The sequence below is a fragment of the Scyliorhinus canicula genome, chromosome 11 (assembly GCF_902713615.1).
Source record: "Scyliorhinus canicula chromosome 11, sScyCan1.1, whole genome shotgun sequence".
NCBI classification, from domain to species: domain Eukaryota; kingdom Metazoa; phylum Chordata; class Chondrichthyes; order Carcharhiniformes; family Scyliorhinidae; genus Scyliorhinus; species Scyliorhinus canicula.
In genome coordinates, this window is record NC_052156.1 from 46,510,022 (window position 1) to 46,536,064 (window position 26,043).

Below are 26,043 nucleotides of genomic sequence, written 5' to 3' on the forward strand. Positions count from 1 at the left end.
GGGCAAATGGCCTCGCTCTTCACTGTAGATATTTTATGATATCAAGGTAGGCAAGAAGCTAATTACATTGAAATATTCCAACAGACAGCGCACGAGGAAGTAAAATGCAACGGATCCCATCACTTCTTCTGATTAAAAAATTTTACAAATTTTTATGGTAGCAAGGCAGAAGCTAAAGTATCAAACATATTTTTTAATTATTATTTTTCAAAATATATGGAATTTCTTATGGAAAAATTTGGCATTCAACAAATATGAAATTACTCGCTCAGGGCCAGAGAGGCTGTATAGCAGGACACTGGAACCCATTGGGAATACTTGGGAACCCATTGGGAATACTTGGGAACAAGGTACTTCTATATTTTGAAGTATAGAATAAAGTTAGAATGCTTAACCACAACTGTGGTGAACCAAATATAAATCTGTACTGTGGGCAGGGTTCTCCGATTGCTGACGGTGAACTCGCAAACGGCCGGAGAATCATCGTTTATGCCGAAATTGGGGGCGGCGCTGCTTTTGCGATGCTCCGTCCCCTCAAAAACAGCATACTCAGAGGACGGCGTACGCTGTCGGGATGGCCTCAGGACGTCACCTGTGGCCCTTTCCCGACGCTCCGCCCCCGATGGGCCGAGTTCCCGACGGCGCAAAACAGTTATGGTATTTTTTTTGTGGACCCTACGTGGCTGCAGTGCCGCCACAGTTGTGGGAGGCGGGGGTGGGACTTTGGAGAGCGCGGGGGGGGGGGGGGGGGGGAATTGGTGGAGGGTGGTCCGCAGGTGGCAGGGGGGTTACTTGGGGTCATTATTTGGCAGGCTAGGTCCGCGCACGGCCGGCACAATGTTGCATATGCACAGCCATGGACCCAGCTATTCTCCAGCCGTTTTTGGCCTGGGGGCCGGGAGCTTTAACTGGCGCGGCTGCAAGCCCCCAACCATCCCGCAATCAGTCCAGCTGTTGCGCCTTTTTTTCTGGCGTAAAACGCCTCTGTTCTCACGTTGGCGTCAGTTTCCAAAGTACTGTATGGTACTAAAATGATGACAGCAAGGGAACAGGTGATTCTAGGTGATCCAGAATTAGTAGTAGCAACAGGGCCAGTATAGGGGAAATAGGATGAATATTTTCCAACGATTCCAACGTATTAAAAAACAGAGAAAAATGCAGCACAGTGGCGTAGTGCTTAGCACTGCTGTCTCACGGTGCCGAGGTCCCAGGTTCGATCCCGGCTCTGGGTCACTGTGTGGAGTTTGCACATTCTCCCCGTGTTTGTGTGGGTTTCGCCCCCACAATGTGCAGGCTTATCCAGGTGTGGAATATCCACGCTAAATTGCCCCTTAATTGGAAAAAATGAATTGGATACTCTAAATTTATGGGGAAAAAAATAGAAAAATTTCCCTTCCCAGAAAGATTAGCATTGGACTATCATTGGCAAGTTTTTGTTTGCATGGACCTGCTCAAAAGTAATGGGCATGCTCAAAAGAGGTTACAGTGTAATCATGAAATTAGTACGCTTTTAGAAAGCCCAACTCAATAAACAAGACACATTTTTTGAAGGATTTTACAGTGAGACTAAGAGTAGGGGTCCTCATCAGTTCAGTAATTTCTAATTGCCTGCATTCTGGGGGACCTCAACAGCCCAGTTCTGGACAAGCATAGCACCATTGGTAGCAACTTCTGGATTTCATTGAAAATCTTGCTGGAAAATGTGGTTGATATCGGAGCCAAAGGAGCCTTTTGTTTACAGAAGTATCGAGAAAGGGACATAAAGATCCCTACCTATGTATGATAGTGTCATTTAGATGGGTAAAGTGTTCACGTAAACTTCTGTAGTAATTGTCACTAACTGATTCAATCATGAGCTTAACCACAAGCACTTTGCAGCTGACAATTGTGAGTAAAGGAAAAGGAATCATGACTAATCTAATACACACGCTTTTACCCCCAGTGGTTCCTGAAACTAAATGCAATGCTTAATTCCCCCTTCTTCCTTCTGCCACCCACCTACCCTATCTCTCCTCACCAAACTGGGATGACTTGAGATTATGCCAAAGAGGAATTGAATTTGGTCTCTATGTCTCACCACTAAACCCAACTTCAGGGAATCAACTCAATATTTAACAACAAAACATTTTGGAAACCTTCAGCAATACTATTAGCATTTTTTAAATTCTCAGTTTGCTGCGAGACCTATTCTTTGACAACTTATCCTGTTGCAATGTTGGAATTATTTTATTTCTCTTGCGTCTTTAATTTCCTTTATTTTATTTTCTATTGTTATATTCTTCTTTGTATTTCCTTATGTTAGTATCACTTAAGCCATCTCACCATTTCATAGTTTTTTATCAAAGGTAATACCAATCATACTTCTGCTTGTGTGTGTTTCTCTTCCCAGTTCTTTTGTTTTAGCCCGATTTAAATACTGTTCCTTTTTCATTTTTTTTTACTCGTGGTTCTGACTGCCAAAACTTCTGGCTATTCTTTTTCCTCCACAAAGGGTTTCCATAATTTTCTGTTTTCTTTCTAATTTCCAGCACCTCCCCATTGTTGCAATTTTACTCAACTAGATGATCACCGCCAGTTTACGCCTGTCCCAAGATGCTAATAGGCATAAAAGTCTTGGAAATATAGAGCGGGATTCTCCGGGAATCGGCGGGGCGTGCAGAAACAGTGCAGTGGAGTGGCGCGAACCACTCCGGCGTCAGGCCACCCCAAAGGTGTGGAATCCTCCGCACCTTCAGGGGCTAGGCCAGCGCCGGAGTGGTTTGCGCCCCACCGGCTGGCATGGAAGGCCTTTGGCACCGCGCCAGCTGAGCCCAAAGGGACTCCGCCGGCCGGCGCAGGTCCGCGCATGCGTGGGAGCATCAGCGGCTGCTGACGTCATCCCCATGCATGCGCGGGGGGGGAGTTTCACCTTCGCGCCGGCCATCGCAGAGGACCACATGGCCGGCGCGGAGGAATAGAGTGCCCCCACAGCACAGGCACACCCGTGGATCGGTGGGCCCCAATCACGGGCCAGGCCACCATGGGGGGCACCCCCTGGGGCCAGATCGCCCCGCCCCCCCCCCAGGACCCCGGAGCCCGCTCGCACTGCGAGGTCCCGCCGGTAAGGGACCAACTCCAATTTATGCCGGCGGGACCTGCATCGAACGGGCGGGACTTCGGCCCATTGTGGGCTGGAGAATCGGTGGGGGTGGGGGGGACGCCGACCGGCGCGCTGTGATTCCCACCCCCGCCAAATCTCCGGCGACGGAGAATTCGGCAGCCGGTGGGGGCGGGATTAATGCGCCCCCCCCCCCCACCCCGGCGATTCTCTGACCCGGCCGGGGGAGGGGTCGGAGAATCCCGTCCCTGATTTTCCAGGATTTAAATAAATGCTATGTGAAACTTACTCTCTTAATAGGCAATTTTTTTCTTTGAGTGATGTTATGTGAGAGGAAACTGAAGCTTTACTAGCCAATGTTTTATTTGTGAATTATGAGCTCGGCTGAGAGGAGTTGCCTTGCATTGGCTGGGAATCGAACCCAGGCCTCCCGCGTGGCAGGCGAGAACTCGACCACTGAATCACCAATGCAATCCACTAGCTCGGCTAAGAGAACAGAAATTGGCAATAGCATCAAAGTCTTTGAACTTGGTCTGTGATTGCAACACTATGCTCAGAGGCTTTAGTGTAGCTAAGCTTTGGATTTGAGTGGTTATTGTTAGTTATTCATGCTTATCTTAGTTCTCAGCAATGCCTTGTTTTGATGTTCAAGAGACTTTGTATTTCTTAGTGGGCTTAATAATTAACACTTTTTAGTCCATGTTTTGTCACCTGACCAAGCACCTATGCCTCTTGCTCTATGCCAGGGGTGGGCAAACTTTTCCGTGCAAGGGCCACATTCAGAAATTCACAATTCACAAAGGGCCGCATAGTATATTAAGTAAAATAATTACTTCACCCGGTTATGATTCTGGGCGCCTCATATAGAACATAGAACAGTACAGCACAGAACAGGCCCTTCGGCCCTCGACGTTGTGCCGAGCAATGATCACCCTACTCAAGTCAACGTATCCACCCTATACCAGTAAGTAACCCAAAAGCCCCCCCCCCCCATTTTTTTTTTTTTAATGACTTGGTGGGCCGCAGAAATATCTTTGGCGGGCCGCATGCGGCCCGCGGGCCGTAGTTTGCCCACCCCTGCTCTATGCAGACATGTAACACTCTGTAATTTATAAGTAGTAGGCAGTCATGTAGCACTGGTATGGATAACATAGACATGGAACTGATGCTTTCTCTTGTGGGGCATTCTAAAACGAGAGGTCATAATCTTCGAATAAGAGGTAGCAAATTTAAAACAGATTTGAGGAAACATTACTTCCCCCAAAGGGTTGTGAAACTGTGGAATTTGCTACCCCAGAGTGCAGTGGATGCAGGGACAGTGAGTAAATTTAAGGAGGGAAGAAATCGACAGATTTTTAATTGTTAATGTGTTGAAGGGTTATGGAGAAGGGGCAAGCCAGTGGAGTTGAGGCCAGGATGGATCAGCCATGATCACATTGAAGGTGTTTAGGCTCAGGAGGCTAAATTGCCAACTCCTGCTCCGAGATCATGTGTTCTCGGGAGGAGGTGCTCTGGCTGATTTTACAATCTAGCTCTTACAGAATCTACAGTGCAGAAGGAGGCCATTCGGCCCATCGAGTGTGTACCGGCCCTTGGAAAGAGCACTCCATCCCCGCAACCCAGCAACCTCACCCAACCCCTTTGGACACTAAGGGCAATTTAGCATGGCCAATCCGCCTCATTTGCACATCTTTGGTCTATGGGTGGAAACCGGAGCACATGGAGAGAATGTGCAAACTCCACACAGGCAGTGACCCAAGTCGGAATTCGAACCTGGGACCCTGGAGCTGTGAAGGAACTGTGCTAACCAGTGAGGAAAGTCAAGTGGTGCCAATTTGGTATCTTTTATTTTCTAGGGGAAGCCTCTTAAATTTCATCATATTTTCCCTCTTTCCTTTTTCCCTTGCTCACAAGATTGTTTCAGCTGCAATTAGGGAGGGCTATGTGTACTGTAGGGAGTTAGAAGAAAGCTGGTAAAGGGAAAGGGTACAGGACAAAAGAAAACATTGAAATTTACCTAGTGTCTTTCATGAGACCTCAGAATGACTCAAAGCTTTTTGAAGCCAATGAAAGTGTAATCACTGTAATTTAAGAAAAATGAATGGCAATTTGTACACAGCTATCTCCTACAAACAACAATGAGATACATTACCATATCTGTTCTTAGTGATGTTGGTTAAGAGATAAATATTGGTCAGGGCATAAGGGAGAGCTCCCTTGCTCTGCTTTAAAATAATGCCATGGAATTTTATTTTACACTCACCGAGAGAGCAGTTGGAACCTTGGTTTAATATCTCAGTTAAAATGTGCCACTTCTGAGCTCTGTGTAGCTCTGGAGTATCAGCCTAGATTTTGTGCTCAAGACTCTGGAGTGGGCTATGAACCTACAGCCTTCTGACTCCGACAGAGATAAGAGTGTTACCACTGAACAACAGCTGGCCCTGAAGACTATATGACTGCTTAAATTGAAATTGTCGGGTATGACAATCTAACCATGGCAGAGAATTGGCTTCTGCGGGGGCAGGCCATGAGGAGAAATGATCAGCTATAGAATTTTGTGGAAGTTGCGCAAGAGCATAGATTATTGCAGTGGGTAGATAGGTGGCAGGTCAAGGTACAGGGTGGAATTCTCCCAACCCACCCACGTCTGCTTTGGTGGTGGGAGGGTGCAGCTAAACTGGTGGGAACCAAAAAGTTGGAAACCTGCTACTTTGCAATTCTCCCAATGGTGGGTTAATGGTGGCTCGGTCCATTTACATTAATTTGCATCGACTGAATGCTCATTAAAACAGCTGCCACCAGTGTCCCATTCGCCTTTCCAAAGTTGTCATGTCAGCAGGAAATCACATCAGCTTTAAACCTAATTGCAAATAATTGGCGTGCACAAGGCAGTCCTCAGTTGGCTAGAGACTGAGGTGAGTGTAACACTGGCACAGTGCTGCGCTGTTCCTGCTGCACTGTTTACCAGTGTGCTGGGGCACACCACAACTAAGGTCCACCACCTTTCTGCCCACCGCAACTAAGGCCCACCACCTTTCTGCCCACCCCCAACCTAGCCCTCATGAGACAGCCATGACCTGGTCCATTTTTAGTCCTGTTTAAGTTCTTCAGTGGCCAATTACTGCCCAATTAAAGCCTTCAATCTGCATCCTTTGCTATAATATGCTGGACAGTAGAAGGCAGATTAGAGTGGGAAGGCCGTTATTCATCCAAGTCAGTAAAATGATGGGAAGGACGTTGGAGGGGGGTATTCATCCTTTGGGCTTGTCTTGTGTGCATCGGGGCACCCCACCCTCGCCCAGGATCATACCGCACTTTGTGCTTCCCCCAACCATTCCACCCCATCCTTAGGGTTCCCCATCCCTTCCTGCTCGGAAAGCTCAGGACTTAACTGGATCTGGTGTCCATTTTCATGGAATTCCTTGCGGTCCCAACAGCGCCCATGACTGATTTCTGGCACTGCACAGACTGCAAGAGCTGCAAGTAGGTCAGTTTCTGACCAACTTTTATTTCAGTGAGCTATCAGCATGCAAGTCCCCTCCCGTGAGATCCAGCTCCTGGAGTCTCCGGGTCTATTCCAGAGGACTGGCAACTCTAATTTCAAGTGTGGAGCTGGAGTTTATTCTGTGAGCCGGCCGGGTTGTTGTATTGCTCACCCTTCTGGAAGAAAAGTCGGTCGGAAACCAACCCATATTAAAAAAGGCCACATGACCGTTGTATTAAACTGAATAAGAAGTTCCACCCTCGAAAGCTGCTGGAAGCTCTTGCAAACCCAGCAGTACACAAACTCAGTAGTAGGTGTTGCTGGGACTGCAAGGAGACCCCCAAAGAAGTGTCATGGATGCAGTAGTCAACTAAGTCCCAGGCCTCTTGGAAAGGGAGGAATCAACCACCCTCGGGAGAAGGAGAGGTTTGGTGAATTTTGGAGGCCTGGCTGGGAGGCACAAAGAAATGTGTTCAGAAGGCCCTGAAATGGCTGTACTCCCTCCATTTTCACCAAGTTGGATGAAAAAATGGCCTTCCTGCTCTTCTTTGCCTTCTGCTGTTGTGGTTCCAAACGAGCGACCACTCGGAAACGACGTCTGTAAGAAAAAGCTCAAGTTCTTTTCGCACTAATAGAACTTCTACTCTCTTGAAGGGTCTCTTGCGCCCGGCGCACATTTGGGCTGGGGTATTTATTTACCATGAGGCCATTGACTTAACGGTGTAGCTCCGCCCCATCATCTGGGGAAGACATACTCGGGTGAGGCCACAGGGACTCTGAAGTTGCAGACCCCGTCGCCTCCTGTCGGGTTATAACACCCTCCCCCAGGTCCGACATGTCTTCCACCTCGACAGGGTGGGGGTGGGGTGGATCCTTCATCTGCTTTGCTCAGGGTTATCCTTGAACGCCCACCGTTCTGGGCTCAGAGGGGTGTAATCAACCGGGCAGCGATGTTTGAAAGCCGAACACCTGGGTGGTTTCGCTTTGCTTGGCCCGGCAGTCACTACTGGATCCGCTTCGACTACAGTCAGCAAAGTTTCGGCCAATCTGTTGGATGCCGGATGGCAAGGTGTAGTCCATACATGGCAGATCCTGTTTTGCTTCAGAAAGTCGGCGAATTCTGCACTTGTAAAAGCTGTGCAGTTGTCTGGCACTAACACCTCAGGAAGTTCGTGAATACTGAAGGTTTGTCGAAGTGCTCAGTAGTAGCTTGCGATGCTATTGTGGTCACGTGGCGGACATCCATCCACTTCGAATGGGCATCCACGGCTCCTTGAAAGGGTCCCACAAAATCCAAGTGGAGACGGGACTATGGTCGGCCCGGCCATTCCCATGGGTGGCTTCTGGTGCTCCTGGCACAGTGTACGTTGCTTCACCAAAGTTTTGATTTCCGTGTCTGTTCCAGGCCACCATACTTAACTCCAGGCCAACGTCTTCATTTTCGAGACACCTGGGTATCTGCTGTGGGGGCCATGTAGGATTTCTCCCTGGTCTCACTCAGGCATGACCGCCCTGGAGTACCAAGCAGAATGCCATCTTCCACACCAAGTTCAGCCACCTTTGTAGTGAACGCTCACAGGTCCTCCGAGAGAGCGCAGTGTTGGTCCTGTACAGTATTATGTGGCGACCTTGGCCGACAATCAGTCCATCTGCATCCATGCCTTCACCTGAGCTGCCGTAACTGGCGAGGAGTCCATAAAGTGCAAGACTGCAATTACCTCGTCTGACATGGCAGGCATTGGCGTGCTAGTGGGCAATGGGATTCAGGTGAGGGCATCTGCGTGTGGAATATTTGTTCCTTAACATTGTTCCAACACACATTCATACAGTGCCAGGAGCAATACCCAGCACTGGAGGCGGGCGGGCGCCACGCGGGAGATGGGGGAACTGCCCTATCCTTCTCAAACAACCCCATCAGGGGCTTGTGGTTCATGTAGGCCGTAAATTTATGTCTGTATATATATTGGTGGAATCGCTTCACCTTGAAGACCAACGGCAAACACTTATTTTAAATTTTTTGCATCGTTCTACTCTGCCGTTACCAGGGTATGTGAAGCAAACGGTGTTTGAAGCTTCACGGCTGTTTTGTGCCGTAAGGTGAGGCATCGCAGGTTAACACCAAAGGCTTGGACGAATCACCTCGTCGAAAACCATCTGTTGCAGTGCGTCCCAAAACCATCGTTGGCCCTTTGCTAGCAACAGATGCAGTCGGGCCAACACAGTTGCCAAATTTGGAATGAGCTCTCTATAATAGTTGATTAGACTCGAGAAGGAGAGGAGTTCCGTCGGTTCCTTTGGCATGGAGGCCTGCCGGATTGCTCGTATTTTGTCGACCACTGGATCAAAGCCATTCCAGTCCACTCTGTAACCCAAGTAGACCACTTCTTTGGTGTGAAATACACACTTTTCACACCCAGCTGCCTTGAACCGACGGAGTACTTCCTCCAGGTTCTTCATGTGTTCCCGTTCAGACAAACCAGACAAACACTTCATCCAGGCAAACTGCGACCTGCAACAATCCCCAGAGAATATTCTACATTACTCGTTGAAAAATGGCACATGCTGAGGAGCCTCTGAAAGGCAACCTGCTGAACTCATGCTGACCCCTGTGTATATTGATGGTCACATACTTCAATGAGGCTCAGTCCAAAACTAATTGCAGATGAGCGTGACTCATGCCCTCTGATACGACCATCAATGAACACGAACGCAGGAGTAGAAGTAAACTGTGGCTTTAATCCACTAGAACAGTGCCTGCCTGCGACTGGTCTGTTAGTGGGAGCCGCCAACAGGGCGTCTGCTCTTTATACCTCCCCTTAAGGGGAGGAGTTAGGGGCGGAGCCCACACAGGCCCCAGCATGCTACATTATAGGTGATACCATACAATGGTCCATAGGTGGAGCCCACATGGGCAACAGCATAATACAGATAAGCATATGGTGAATTGTGACAGCAATACATTCACCACACTCACCCCCCGTTTAAAAAATGAGGTCCGGTGGGGGTGACGGGTTCATAAGTTCAGCCTGTCCGTGCACAGATTGTGCACTGAACGCCGAAGCTCTGGTGTCGCCGCTGGCCCTGGCGTCGAACTTGTCCGTGCCGGCATCGGTAGTGAAGTTGCCGGTGCGGGTACAGACGTGGACTCCGGGAGGGTGTCTTCTGGAGCTTCATTCCTGTGGGTCAGTGAAGGGGGAATGGCGGGTGGGAGGGGGTACGAGTGCTACGTAGGGGCGGGGTTGCTGGTCAGCGTAGGTTGGGCTGGGTAAGATGGGGTGGCGGTGGTAATGGAACCTGCGGGTGCCAGGTCCCGGAGGGAGACCGTATCCTGTCGACTGTCCGGGTTTTCGATGTATGCGTACTGGGGGTTGGAGTGTAGGAGCTGGACCCCCTTAACCAAGGGGCCGGACTTATGGCTCCTAACGTGCTTGTAGACCAGGACGGGCCCCAGTGTCTTCAGCCAGGGCGGAAGCGAGGCCGCTGAGGTGAATTTCCTGGGGAAAACAAATAGGCGGTCATGAGGGGTCTCGTTTGTGATCATGCAAAGTAGGGACCTAATAGAGTGGAGTGCGTCCGGGAGGACCTCCTGCTAGTGGGAGACCGGGAGATTCCTAGACCGTAGGGCCAGGAGGACGGCCTTCCAGACCGTCGCGTTCTCCATCTCCACCTGCCCATTTCCCCTGGGGTTATAACAGGTAGTCCTGCTCGAGGCGATACCCTTACCGAGCAGGTACTGACGCAGTTCGTCGCTCATGAACGACGAGCCCCGGTCACTGTGGACATATGTGGGGAAACCAAACAGGATGAAGACACTATGTCGGGCTTTAATGACGATGGCCGCGGTCATGTCGGGGCAAGTGATTGCCAAGGGAAAGCGGGAGATCTCGTCGATGATGTTGAGGAATTGTGTGTTGCGGATGTTGGAGGGGAGGGGCCCTTTGAAGTTGATACTGAGGCGCTCAAAGGGCCGGGATGCCTTTACCAGGTGGGCCTTATCCGGTCGATAGAAGTGCGGCTTGCACGCCGCGCAGATCGGGCAGTCCCTGGTCATGGCCCTGACCACCTCAGTGGAGTAGGGCAGGTTGCGGGCCTTGATGTAGTGGAGAAGCCGGATGACCCCCGGGTGGCAGAGGTCATCGTGGATAGCCCGGAGTCGGTCGTCTTGCGCGCTGGCGCATGTGCCGTGGGACAGGGCATCTGGGGGCTCGTTGAGCTTTCCAGGGCGATATACCATATTCTAGTTGTAGGTGGAGAGTTCGATCCTCCACCTCAAGATCTTATCATTCTTGTTTTTGCCCCGCTGCGTATTGTCGAACATGAAGGCTACTGATCGTTGGTCGGTGACGAGGGTAAATCTCCTACCAGCGAGGTAGTGCCTCCAGTGCCGCACGGCTTCCACGATGGCTTGGGCCTCCTTTTCGACTGAGGAGTGTCGAATTTCGAAGGTGGTGATGGTTCGTGAAAAAAACGCTACGGGCCTGCCTGACTGCTTGCGGGTCGCGGCGAGGGCGACCTCTGATGCGTCGCTCTCCACCTGGAAGGGTACAGACCTGTGCATCGCGGCTTTGGCAATATCTGCCTTGATGTAGCTGAAGGCCTGGTGGGCCTCAGCCGCCAGTGGGAAGATGGTGGCCTTGATCAGTGGGCGGGCTTTGTCCGCATAGTTGGGGACCCACTGGGCGTAATATGAAAAGAACCCGAGGCACCTTTTCAGGGCCTTGGGGCAGTGGGGAAGGGGGAGTTGCAAGAGGGGACGCAAACAGTCGGGGTCGGGTCCTAGGGACCCCGTTTTCCACGATGTAGCCAAGGATGGCTAGTCTGGTTGTGCGGAAAATGGATTTCTCCTTGTTGTAGCTGAGATTAAGGGTTTGGGCAGTTTGGAGACATCTCTGGAGGTTGGCGTCCTCCAGTTGGCGATGGTGACGTTGTCCAAGTACGGAAATGTGGCCCGCAGCCCGTACTGGTCCACCATTCGGTCCATTGTTCTTTGGAAAACCGAGACCCCGTTCATGACGCCAAAGGGGACCCGGAGGAAGTGGAAAAGGTGACCGTCTGCCTCAAAAGCCGTGTAGTGGAGGTCCTCCGGGCGGATTGGGAGCTGGTGGTACGCACACTTCAGATCCACTGTGGAGAACACCCAGTAATGTGGGATCTGGTTAACCATGTCTGCGATCCGGGGAAGGGAGAAGGCATCAAGGTGCGTGTATCGGTTTATGGTTTGGCTGTAATCTACAACCATCCGGTTCTTTTCCCCGTTCCTGACGATCACCACCTGGGCTCTCCAGGGGCTATTGCTGGCCTCTATGATTCCCTCCTGCAAGAGTCACTGGACCTCAGACCTGATAAAAGTCCTGTCCTGGATACTGTACTGCCTGCTTCTGGTGGCGACTGGTTTGCCATCAGCGGTGAAGTTTGCGAAGAGCGGGGGAGGGTCAACCTTTAGCGTCGCGAGGCTACATACGGTGAGTGGGGGTAGGGGCCCGCCGAACTTCAGGGTGAGGCTCCTGAGGTTACATTGGAAATCCAGTCCCAATAGAAGAGGAGCGCAGAGGTCGGGGAGTACATATAATTTAAAATTGGCGTACTCGGCGCCCTGTATTGCGAGGGTTGTGGTAGTGCAACCTCGGACCTGCACCGAGTGCAACCCGGAGGCGAGGGAGATGGTTTGATGTGCCGAGAAGATTGGGAGCGAGCAGCGTCTCACCATGTCTGGATGAGTGAAGCTCTCTGTGCTCCCGGAGTCGAAGAGGCAGGGCGTTTTGTGTCCGTTTACCCAGACGGTCATCATAGAGCTCTGGAAGTGTTTGTGTCGCGACTGGTCAAGGTTGACCGCGCTGTGTTGCGGGTAGCCGGCGTGGTCAAAGATGCTGGGGAGGTCCCAAGATGGCTGCCCCCGTTGGTCTCACGTGTCGGGCGGCGTTGCAGATGGTGGCCAAGATGGCGGCCCCCATCGGTCGCACGTGTCGGGAGGTGAAGAAGATGGCGTCCAAGATGGCGGCCCCCATGAATCGCACGTGGTGGGCCGTGTGGGCGAGGTTGGCCAAAATGGCAGCCCCCTTGAGTAGCACATGTTGTGTGGGCTTGGAGATGGCTGCCCCCACGAACAACACGAGGCCAATGAAGCGTCCGGGGCGGGGGCGGAACTGGCAGACACGCTGCCACACTGCGGTATCTGTGGGTCTGTGAGTCCGAGGGTCGGGCCTGCGATTTAGAGTTTTTGGACCTGGCTAGGCAAACTATAGCAAAATGTCCTTATCTCCCGCAGTCACTGTAGTTCTTGTTCCGGGCCGGGCATCGTTGCCTGGGGTGTTGAGGCTGGCAACAGAAATAACAGGGTAGCCCCACCCATGGTGAATGGGCTGCCGCGCGGCACAGGCCTGGGGTATTCTTTGGTTGGGGGTCCACGAGGGGGTGGCGTGATCGGACGGGAATGCGTTAAGGCTTTGGAACTTCCAGAGAGGAGGCTAATTTTACCGTCTCTTCCCGGTCTAGGGCACCTTTTTCGAGTAGGCGCTGTCTCACATAGTTGGACCTGACTCCATCCAAGTAGGTGTCCAGGATGGTGAGGTCCATATGTTCAGTGGCCGTAACGGCCTGGTAATTGCAGCTTCGTGCAAGGACTTTGAGGTCGCGTAGGTACTCTTCCAGCGATTTCCCCAGGACGCTGGTGGCGAGTGGTGAGGAGGTGCCGTGCGTATACCTCGTTCACGGGCCTTACGTAGTGGCGCTCTAGCATCGCGAGGGCGTCTGCATAGGTGGAGGCTTCCTCGAGTTGAACAGAGATTCGATGGCTCACCTGTGCGTGGAGGAGACTCAGCTTCTGTTCGTCGGAGGTGGAAGGCGAGGAGGAGGCGGCAAGATAGGCCTTGAAACAGCGGAGCCAGTGTGAAAAAATCTCTTTCGCCTCCACGGCCTGCGGATCAAGTTCCAGTCGGTCAGGTTTGAGGGCCGATTCCATAGTGGCGTTGTGGTTGATTAAATTGATGCGACGATCAATTCACACGAAACCAGGAGTAGAAGTAAACTGTGGCTTTAATAAACTAGAACAGTGCCTGCCTGCGACTGGTCTGATAGTGGGAGCCGCCTGCAGGGCGACTGCTCTTTATACTTCCCCTCAAGGGGTGGAGTCAGGGGTGGAGCCCACACAGACCCCAGAATGCTACATTATAGGTAATACCTTACAATGGTCCATCGGTGGAGCCCACATGGGCAACAGCGTAATACAGATAAGAATATGGTGAATTGTTACAGCAATACATTCACCACACCTTCCACTGAGCCGAGCATTCAGGTCTTCAATCATGGGCACCGGGTAACTGTCCAAACAAGACGTCCGATTAATCTTTGTCTCATAGTCCCCACAGAGACTGTTGGAGCTGTCAGGTTTTGTGACGAGCATAACCGGCACAGCCCAATCTGAGAACTGCATTGGGTGCATGATCCCTAATTGCTCCAGGCGGCCCAACTCTGTATTCACCTTTGGCTTCAATGCGTAGGGTATGGGATGGGCTCAAAAATATCATGGCTGGGCCTCGGGGTCCACCGAAACCTTGGTGGAGTCCCCTTGGATGGTACCTAGTCTGTCCTGAAGCATATCGGGAAATGCACCAGCACTGTGCCTGGCCCATTGGGGAACAACGGCACACCTGCTGCCAATCCCGTCCCAGCAAACTGGGGCCCGAACCTTTTGCTGCCACCAATGGAGGTTTGCCAACTGTGCCTCGTATTTCACAGGGACTTTTGAGGTGCCCCCGATCTCCAAGGACTTGCCTGTATATGTTGCCAGCCATGGGTTAGTGCCGAGCAACACCAAGCTATGGATGCCCGAGCGGACTCGGTCGTGCGTGCGTCTACTGATTACTGAGACCGCAGCCCCGCTATCGAGCTCAATCTGGTTGGGGAACCCATTGATCCGGACCGTCACCTGAATGGGGACCATCAATGTTGCTGATATACAATAGAGGTGGCGGGCAGCCTCCACCAGGTCTTCCACTAAATGGGTCTGTTCCCTGGGACAGTCATTGGGGGTGTAGTGGCATGCAGGTGGGTTTTCCTGCTGGTACCTGTTTCGCCACTTTCTCTGGGCACGTGTCCATCCATCACGCTGGTCAGGAGTGTCCAGCATGGTAGGGCAGCACGGTGGCGCAGTGGGTTAGCCCTGTTGTCTCACAGCACCGAGGTCCCAGGTTCGATCCCGGCTGAGGGTCACTGTCCGTGTGGAGTTTGCACATTCTCCCTGTGTTTGTGTGGGTTTCACCCCCACAACCCAAAGATGTGCAGGCTAGGAGGATTGGCCATGCTAAATTGCCCCTTAATTGGAAAAAATTGATTGGGTACTCTAAATTTTAAAAAAAGTGTCCAGCATAGGCGACATCTTTCTCTGGTCCTGGCCTCGAGGAGTGCATCCCCAATGGCGGGAGTCCTGAACCACAGCACGGGAAGTGGGTGCTCCATGTCCAGCTGGGCACCCTAGGCTGAGGATAGGCAATCCCTGAAGCTCCTGAATGCGCCGTCCCGGAAAAAGCCATTTTGCTCAACTTCTTCAAATCTAGATATGTTTTGCCCAACAAGCATTCTTGAGTCGCCACGTCGCGAATGCCGCAAGCCAACTTGTTTCTGAGCGCCTCAGACAAGGTTGGGGTGAACTCGCAGAACTCGGTGAGAAGTTCAAGAAGTCGGTCACAGATTCTCACTAGTTTTGGGTGGCTGTGTGAAAACAAAAACGCCGGACTTTCAGTGGCGGTTTAGGATCAAAATAGTGGTTACCAAGGAAACCAACTCCACAATCTGGCAGGTGTCCGGGGAAGTCAAACTCTGGATGATGCTTTCGGTGTCTGCCTGCGTCGCGAGGAGGTTCACCATTGTCTCTCGTCACCAACATTTGTTGTTGAGCCGAAAGAAGTAGTAGCGCATTTGCTCGATATATTGGGCTCAGTCACCCATCTCAGCGTCGAACACCTCTAATTTCCCGATTAGTGGACCCGCAGCCTGGATGGAGGCCTCATATGGCCTAGTCGAGGTGAGCCTGGTCTGGAGGAAAAGGGCATCACCTGCAGCTCCATTTTACCCTTGTCGCCAATGTACAGTTCCAGCGAGTGGCCACTCTCAAGCAGTGACTGTAAGAAAAAGCCCAAGTTTATTTTAACTACTATAATGCAACTCCTACTCTCTCGAGGGTCCACACTTGGTCTGGGGTGTTTGTCCCATGAGGCCCTTGGCTTAAGGGTGTAGCTCCACCCCCTTGTCTAGGGAGATCATACTCCGGAGAGCCACAGGGACTCTGAGGTTGCAGATCCCATGGCTTCCTACTGGGTTAGAACAGCTGCTCCACATATTATGTTACTGAAGATGGATTGAGGACATTGTGGACAGTAATTGGACAGTTAAGGGCCTCATGAAGCCAAAGGATGGGTAGGCGAGTGGGCAACTTACCCACTCTTCTTATTATGAACACTGGGATAGGAGTGGATGGGAAGATGGTGGGCTAGCCACCCAATATATTTTACGTGGCCTCCACAGAAAACACAACGAGCGGGGAGTTGTAAAAATTCAGTCTGCAATATTTCTTCAAAAGAGACACCAAGTATATGTGACATGGTATACAAGAGAATAAAAAAATCAAACATGTGTAATCTCGCACTTTACATGCGTACTACTAAGTAGTTGAGAAACACGTCTCATGATCTGAGAATTAGTCAGAGCAGTAACTTAGATAACACAAGTCTGACTCCGTGAAAAACAAAGCAAAATGTATTTTGCGCGGTAGCACAAGTGGATAGCACTGGCTTCACAGCGCCAGGGTCCCAGGTTCGATTTTCCCGCTGGGTCACTGTCTGCGTGGAGTCTGCACGTTCTCCCGGTGTCAGTGTGGGTTTCCTCCGGTTTCCTCCCACAGTCCAAAGACGTGCAGGTTAGGTGGATTATCCATGATAAATTGCCCTTAGTGACAAAAAAAAGATTAGGAAGGGTTATTGGGTTATGGGAATAGGGTGGAAGAGAGGGCTTAAGTGGGTTGGTGCAGACTCAATGGGCCGAATGGCCTCCTGCATTGTATGTTCTATGTTGTTCTTGTTCTTTCCTAAATTTACTTTTTTTTAAAGTGATTCTAAGTTCACAGAAGTTAAGGTCTTTTTCTTATATTTTCATGGCTACTTGTTTTTCATGAACTTAACAGTTGCTTTACTATTAATAAACCTCTTTGAGATTTTGTGCTATATCCATAATTTAAAAAAAAAGAGTATTTTACATTTAGATCTGTTCCCATCCTATTTACATAGACATGAGCTAAATTAGTACAGTGTCTATTTTAAAGATCAAAACTGCAAAACCCTGAATAACTCTGAAAATAAATACCGGTACAAGAAAATCTGTGTAAATTGTTAATTGTCTATCAATTGTGAATATCTATATGCAGGTGGAGGGCATTGTTTGGGTTGTTACTTGAGCTCATATAAAGAGATACGACATTGGGGTGAAGATTTGAGTTAGGAGTTACATACTTGTACTGTTCTGCTGTGTGACTAAATCTAAATGGAGTAAAAAATTGGCTTTGGTTTGAAATTTTGTCAGCTGGCTATCAGGAGTGCAACGTACATGTAATTATTTTCACTAAATCCAGTGCAACTCCAATTACATAATCTACATTTTGTTTTCCTTTCACTTATTCCTAGCTTTGACAGAAGATCACGTTGGATCACTGCAGGAAAATGAGTTTGAAAATGTCATTCATATACGAAGACGTAGGGAATCTGGGGATCCATACTGGGCTTATTCAGGTAAGAGCAACTTTGACAGAATGATGAGCAAAGGACTACAATGGTGAAATAGATAATGAAAAATTCCTCCATGTAAAAAATACTCTTTTTTTTTTATTGTGGCTTTTGAATCCTCACCTTGGAAGTTTATTTGCCTCCAGTCTGAAGGTTTCAAACAGTGAACCATGACATGTATTTTGTCCCTGATGGCCCACTGAATTATGATATTAATTTCTTGTTGCTCAGGCGGTTGGAAGTGGTTGCGTATCTGCGATCACACTTTTTATACATAGTTAATTCATTATACTGTCTCTGAGGCCACTGAAAAGGTACCCTTCCCCTGAGATAAATGTCTTTGTGGTTTGTGCAGTAACAATCTGGAACAACCATTTGCTCAATTATATGAGTGGCTTTTTCTTTCACCACCACAAATGTGACTGGACAAACAAAGCAAATTGGTGTTATTGTAGCTTATAGGGATGTAACGCGTAAGGCATTGTTTATTAAAGAACAGTTCTACCATCAATGCTGTGACAAGTGCTCTGCCAGTACAAGGCCATAAGTAACTAAATAAGTTTTTAATGTCGTTGTGGAGTCCGCACTTGAGAGTAGCAAGTATGATCTTTACCCTCAAACACACTTTCATTATTTTAGGAAGACATCTTCCATAATGGGATCATGCAGTAGTTTATTCTGAGTAGAAGACGGTGTGTAATAAATGTTGAACTGACTGGATTCGATGAATAGCTGATGGTACTTGTGAAAGTGAAAATAAGGGTGCAGGAATAAAGGGAATATATACAGTGGAGTATTGCTCTGTACTCACTGCTGTATATATACAAAATGACTTTCAAAATACAATTTACTTACTGATTGCATAATTACTTGAATTCAGCTGTAGTTGTTTTCCACGTGTTCTTCCAGTGTGAATTTTCCTACTTTCCTTCCCAATTTATTTAATTGTGTTAATTGGGTTCAACCAATAACTATTTAAATTTACCAAGATAAAGCTTTATCTAAGCGTTAACTTATACAGTTTACTGGTTTATTTATTAGATCATTGATAAGTTTGGTGCACCAATGTGTTTTTATGAATCCTAAAGTGTGAAAAACTACTTAGTTCTTGAATAGTAAGCTCACGAAAATATCACAAATTAATCTGTATTTCTGGTTCCTTAAATGCAAAGCTCCAATAGTGGATATTTCAGTGACCGATTATTATTTGACATCTTATATCACTCTTTTAAATCTCTTTTAGCTGGTTACTTGGCCTTAATATTGTAAATGCCAGATTGTGACCATTTTAAATCGATGGATCACTATTGCTTCCACTGATGTATGGAACTGAATTTTCATTGGGCTGAGGAAATGGGCTTGGTGACCTCTCTGCCAGCAATTTCCATTATCAGCTAGTCTGGCCAATCTGTTAGCATGTCCCTGCTCCAGCGTATTTTCATAGAGATGGCTTTGGGAAGGAGCGAAAGCTACCTGCCAGCCAGAGGCCATTAGCTAATCAGATCAATTCAAGTATGTATTGAGGGCACTAATCCAAATTTTCCAGAAAGCCTCCAGGCCCCTGGCAGAGGCAGAAGCTGAGTAATGGATGGAGGCAGCCTCCTAGTGTATTTAATTCCTTACTGCCTTCCCACCCAACACCAGAGTCATGATTGGCAGAGACCCACGGATGTGCCCAAAGGCTATCCTGTGGTGGTTTTGGCCTCACAGCAGTCTCCACTCTTTAAAATGTTCTGAAGTCGGCAGTAGGTGCGTCCATCTTAAGCCCTATTGATCTCCTACCTTTATCGGCAGCATACATCTCTCCCGGTGGGGCTGCCGTGTAGACAGTGTCTCAGGTGCTCCGACTGGCTCTTCTAGCTGTTGAGCTGACCTGTAGTCATTAAATGGATGGACTCCTGGACCAAAAGTCTCCTCCAAAGTCTCCTATGGCTGGCATGTTTGGGTTCTTGCCCTGCATTTCATCTCAACAGTAACAAAACAGTAACAAAAAATGCCGAGCATTGCTTTTTATTGATTAGTTTTTTTTTTCGATCATTACTTTTTACCTGAGCATCTATGGATTTTTTTACGAACTTAGTTGTGAGGAAAAATATGACATGCTGGTGTTGTTTTAACTCAAAATGAAAATGGTACTAAATTTACAAACTTTAAATTCGTCCAATAAAATTTATTTTTGCCATATGTTTAAAAAGTGTTCCAATGAATGAAAATACTTATTTTTAATTCAGAATGTTACTGTTGGAAACTATCGTTTGTTCAATTCTCTTAGTTTATCTTTGAGAAAGAATATGACAAAATATGCTTGAATAGTGCTGCTTCCCTGGTATTATGCCAGCTGTGCCAATGTGCTTATCATCTAATTACAAGATGAACAAATCAGTTACATGAAATAAAGCAATAAATGATCAAGATTTTGCAGGTGCAATTAGTTGCAGTAAAGTTGCTGGTGTCGGTGAGGCCCAAGTCTTTCCGGCGAGTACTCTTGATGAGGAAGGAAGAAAATTATTCTGTTGCATTGCTTACATCTTCAGATCCAAATAATTTTTAACTCCATTTACTCTCCTGATAAATCAAACGAATCTTGATAAGTGAAAAGTTGTTTCCAATCCTAACGATATTGCATATATATTTGAATTGTTCTTCAATATATAAATTGTAATCAATCACCTACAATTTTACCTGATTAGTGGTACCTAATTAGATATATGTATTTTTACCTTGAACTGATAAATAAAGTGAATCTAAAGGGTGAACAGCGAATGATACATTTATCACCCCAAGACAGGGGATTTGGGGCAGATTAGAGAGATTATCGCATTTAATTTCAGCGAAGCAAAGAAACAGCTGGCAATAGGAAGGAAATAGCTTTCCATTTCAAAATATCTAAAACCTATTTATAACATGGCAAGTACAGAAAATAATACAAGTATATTTCAAAGACTTTAAAAAATCGTTGAATTGCACAGTATCTGAAAGCCTGAGGAAAATACAATGCACTTTAATATTTATAAACTCAATTTTATGAACAAAAAGCATCCATGTTTTTTGAATATTGCTTGTGTGACTGCATAGATATACTGCTGAGATTCTGACCACTTTCAACAAAGTTACATATCTCTAAAGCTTCACTCAAATATTTGAGATTAGTATAATTTAATCCTCTAATGCAGTGTTCTTCAAACTTTTTTTCCGGGGACCCATTTTTACCAACCGGCCGACCTTCGCGACTGACGCCGGCCAACTTGCGTGACCCACCATTTTCTCTTACCTTGTTTGCTGCTGACAAAAATAGAGGAAATGGTTTTGGGTCCCTTTGGCCGTCGTAAATGCTCCTCCAATGGAACCTGTTAGATGAAGGTGAAGCCTTGCGGTGTTGGAAAGTATGGAGTCTCCATCTGTCCAAAGTTCTGAATTTTGTCCTGTAAAATTTTATCAAATAACACCCCCCCCCCCCCCCCCCCCCCCCACCGAACTTGTAAAAAAACAATAAAATGAGTAAAATAAATGAAAAAAAAATTAAATGAATAGAATAAATGAATTAAAAACACTGCAGAACTTGTAAAACAAAAAGCTGCAACCGTTTAAAACCGATCATCATCGCGTGTGCATGCGTATTCCGCGAACATGTTTAATGATGATTTTTTTTTAACATGTTCCCGGCCGCTTGCAGCCGGCGTTATGAAAAGCCGGTTGCTGCGCGGGGATTTGCGCGTTCGGGAGCGCCGCGGACACCGGCTCCGCGACCCTCCCGACACCCGCTCACGACCCACCCGTGGGTCGCGCCACCGACTTTGAAGAACACTGCTCTAATGAGCTAATGACAGTTGTTGTAAACCAAGGGTAAAAGTAGAGTGAGGACATTATGTATGACTATTTAGCTATAGGAAAGAAGTGAGACCATTGTAGCATAATGTTAGGAAGATCTGGGGTCAATCACCCTTTTACTGAGTTCAACTACTCTAAAATGAGATCTCCCACAGCTTTAGCATTGCTCTCTGTGTCTGTGTAGCATTTCTATAAGCAAAAACTACTGCATCTAGAATACTTTTATTCCTGGCACAGAGAACAGCTCCAAGCCGAACTCATCACTTGTAGTATTTATCAATACAAACCAATTACTTATCTCATTACTGAAAACGCAAGAGGGTAGAACCAAAAGCCACTCATAGTAAAGGGAGAGGTGATGGGACCAGACAATGAATGGTGTGCATTTTTAAATCAACAATAGAATGTTGCTACTGTTTTGTACTTGTGGATGGGTCTGTTACCGTTCAACACAAACATTAACAACAGGTAGCCAATGGAATTAGACCTAGATACAGCATACCAGGTCATTCTGGTTCGTTTCAACTGCTGGATAAGATACCCAGTTTGTAAAGGCAATTTATGAACAAAGAAAACACAGCCTGCTAAGTTTGTTGAAGTCAAAAGAGTGTTAAAAATTAAAACTGGAAATACAAAGCATTAAATATATACTCATTGTTCCACTTTCAATTTGGATTAAAATATGTGGTTAAGGCAGCACGGGGCGCAGTGGGCAGCCTCACGGCGCCGAGGTCCCAGGTTCGATCCCGACTCTGGGTCACTGTCCATGTGGAGTTTGCACATTCTCCCCGTGTCTGCGTGGGTTTCGCCCCCACAGCCCAAAGATGTGCAGGCCATTTGAAATTGGCCTGCACATCTGGATGGATTGGCCATGCAAAATTGCCCATTAATTGGAAAATATGAATTGGGTACACTAAATTTAGAAAAAAAAATGTGGTTCAAGCTGGTAAATTATGACAATGGGACAGACAATTAAAATGGTGTATCATGTCCCAACCAACTGCATGAGTTAAGGTTGCCGTGTTTAGTCAATAACTGTCATGTGTTACCCAATCAAACAGAAACTAAAGGCTGGCACTTCAATTCTATGGACTGTATGTATTACTTGACTTTGCTGAGACTGCTTCAAGATTGGGGCTCAGATGATATTCAGACAAAATGGAGAGGGGAAGGTTGAATTAGATAAATCTAGAAATCACATAAAAAATCAGTTGCAGATGTTCAGAAAATGGCATTAGAAATGCTAATTTACAGCAATGTTGAAACGGGAAAGCTGGAGGAGATTTGCAAAGGTTTGAACTAAAATTGAAGCTGTTATTTGAAGGGAAAATAAATTGTATCAGCACCATTGATTAAGTGGAGACTTGAAGAGGAAGGCAGTTGTGATTATTGGGTGCCAATCATCTCACCTCCAGAACATTACCGCAGGACTTCACCAGAGTAATGTCTTAGGCCCAACCATCTTCAGCTGCTTCATCAATGATTTTTTTTCCATCCGAAAGTCAAAATGTTCACAGATGATTGATGATGTCAGCATTATTCGCGGCTCCTCAGATACTGAAGCAGGTGTGCCAATGTGCAACAAGAACGAGGTGACATTCATGTTTGTGCTGATAAGTGGCAAGTGACATTCACGCCACACAATGACCATCTCCAGCAAGAGAGAACCTAACCATCTTCCCTTCAGATTCAGTGGTGTTCCAGTTGTTGAATCTCTGACAATCAATATCTTGAGGGTTACCATTGGCCAGAAGTTGAACTGGATCAGCCACATAAATACTGTAACTACAAGGTCTAGAATTCTGACTTGTACCTTGACCCTCCAAAGCCATCTACATGACACAACCCAGCAGTGTGATGGATACTCTTCACTTGCCTGGATGAGCTCCAACAGCACACACGAAGCTCAACACCATCATCCTTTCCAAAGCAACCTTCTTGAATGGCAGCCCATCCACCACCTCAAACATTCACTTCCTCCACCACTGATGCAGAGTGGCAGCAATGTATGCCATCCGCAAGATGCACTGCAGCAACTCACCAAAACTCCTTCATTCCAATCTGTAGAGTTAAGGGTTAGCATCAGAAGTATACGTCATATTGATGTAATAATGGTGTCAGAACACATAACTGAGCAGTAAAAGATTCTGTATGAAGGAGAAGCTCCAACCTCATGTCGTGGTTCAAATGTATAAAAGATGCTTGCTGTAAATAGTAATGATTTTGAAAAGCTACAGACTTGAGTGTCATACTTTGGAAGAATAGGCAACCCCATCAACCCCCAAGAATACCCTGACCATATATAGCAACACTAACATGTGCTCTCTACCACCTAGAAGGATCAGAACAGAGGACACATGGGAGTACCATCATCTGCAAATTCTCCTCCAAGCCACATACCTCCCTGACTTGGAACTATATAGCCCACCCTTCACTGCCACTGGACCATGATGGTAGAATTCCCTTCCCAGCTGCACTCTGGGTGTGCCTTCAGATGGACTGCAGCTGTCCAAGGAGGCAGCTCACCATCACGTGAACAATTAGGAATGGGCAACAGAAGCTGGCGACACCTGCTATGATTACATCCCATGAAACCATTAAAAAAATGAGGTTGAAGCATTTACAACAATCCTCAGCCAAAAGTGCCAAGTGGATGATCCATCTTGACCTCCTCTGGAGGTCCCCAGCATGACGGATGTAAAGTCTTCAGCCAATTTGATTCACTCCATGTGATATCAAGAAGAAAAATGCGGAAGGCACTAGATAGTGCAAACGCTATGGGCCCTGGCAATAGTACTGAAGACTTGAGATCCAGAACTTACCGCATCTCTGGCCAAGCTGTTCCAGTATAGCTACAACACTGGCGATAACCCAGCAATGTGGAAATTGCCAGCTTTGGCCAGAAACAGGACAAATCCAACCCGGCCAATTACAGCCCCATCAATCTACTCTCAATCATCAGTAATGTGAAGGAAGAGGTCATCAACAGCGCTATCAAGTGGCACTTACTCTTTTAAAAAAAAAATGTATTTTATGACAAGCATGTATAAAAACCAGTTACAGCGAACAAACACCCCGAGAAACCTACTTCCCAACAATTAACCATACAGTCTTCTTTTTCACCCCCCCCCCCCCTCCCCCGCGACAACGAATAGCCCCCCAAACACGGTCACAAACATCCCCCACCTTTCCTCAAACCCCCCTGAAGAGCCTCTTAACTCATACTTTATCTTCTCCGATCTTAGGAACTCGCAGAGGTCACCCAACCATGCCGCTACCTCCGGTGGCGATGCCGACCTCCACTCCAGCAAATTTTGCCGCCGTGCAATCAGAGAGGCGAAGGCCAAGACATTGGCCTTCCTCCGCTCCATGAGCTCCGGCTTCTCTGAGACCCCAAATATCGCCACCAATGAGTCTATATTCACCTCCTCCACTATCCTGGCTAAGACCGCAAACACTCCTGCCCAGAATCTTCCCAATTTTTCGCAACCCCAAAACATGTGCGCATGATTCGCTGGCCCCTGCCCATACCTCTCACACTCATCTGCTACCCCCTGAAAGAATCCACTCATTCTCGCCCGAGTCATATGCACTCTGTGCACCACCTTAAACTGTATCAGGCTCATCCTTGCACCAGAAGAGGCCGTGTTTACCCTACGCAGTGCCTCACTCCATACTCCCCAATTGATCTCCATTCCCAACTCCGCTTCCCATTTCTCCTTGATCTTCAACACCGGCTCACGTCGCTGCTCCCCAAGCCACTTGTATATATCCCCAATTCTTCCCTCCTTCCACATCCGGGAGTAGCATTCGTTCCAGCAGGGTTTATCCCGGCAACCTAGGGAACCCCCTCCAGACCTTTTGCGCAAAGCCCCTAACCTGCAGATCCCTTAACTCACTGCCCCTCGGCAGCTCTACCCTCTCCCTTAGCTACTCCAAATTGGCGAACCCTTCCTCCTCCAAATACAGGTCCCTCACCTTGACCAGAACCACTTCCCTCCACCTCCTGTATACACTATCCATCCCCCCCCCGAATACCTACTCGGCGCTATTGACAACACTCCCCTCACCATAGCTCTCAAACTAGACCTTCCCTGCCAGCGTTAAATGCAGTGTATCTGACCTCTTAAGATCCTCCCCAGCCTCCTCCATCAGCTTTGTTAAGTTCCACTTATGCAGCCCCGTCCATTCCCTTGCTCCCTGAATCCCCAAATACCTAAACCTATCCGTTGCTACCGTAAATGGCATCCCTCCCCCTAAATTAGCCCGCTGTGCCAGCTCATTCACCGGGAATACCTCGCTTTTTCCTACATTCAGCTTGTACCCTGAGAACCTTCCAAATGTCCCCAGTAGGCCCATAATCCTTCCCATATTCTCCAACGGATCCGAAACATATAGCAAGAGATCATCGGCATAGAGCGACATCCGATGCTCCCTCTGTCCCCTCATAACCCCCGCCACTCCGCCGACCCCCTGAGAACCATTGTCAATGGCTCTATGGCCAGCGCAAACAGCAGCGGCCACAGCAGGCACCCCTGCCTCATACCCCTGTGTAAGTCGAAGCTTCGTGAGCTCATATCATTCATCCTCACCCTTGCAATTGGTGCCAAATTCCGTATCCGTACCCATGGCACAAATCTCGGACCAAACCCAAACCTTCCCAAAACCTCAAACAAGTACCGCTACTCCACCCGATCAAATGCGTTCTCCGTGTCCATGGACACCACCACCGCCGCCCCGACGGATTCATCACCACATTCCACAGCCACCTTATATTACTTGCGAGCTGCCTGCCCTTCACGAAGCCTGATTGACCTTCTGCCACCACCCCGGGGGACACTCCTCCATCCTCCCCACCAACAACT

General features: G+C 48.0%; 1 protein-coding gene and 1 non-coding gene across 2 annotated transcripts in view; one reads left to right on the plus strand and one right to left on the minus strand.

Annotated features, from left to right (window-relative positions):
* Positions 1–26,043, plus strand: part of LOC119973064 (receptor-type tyrosine-protein phosphatase gamma-like) — a 1,019,600-nt gene that overhangs the window by 91,047 nt on the left and 902,510 nt on the right. Inside the window, exon 2 of the mRNA XM_038810525.1 lies at positions 17,252–17,356. Coding sequence (XP_038666453.1) covers positions 17,252–17,356 — 105 coding nt within the window. The remainder of the gene's footprint in view (positions 1–17,251; positions 17,357–26,043) is intronic.
* On the minus strand, positions 3,498–3,568 carry trnag-gcc. The gene has a single exon. It is a non-coding gene; the product is annotated as a tRNA-Gly (tRNA).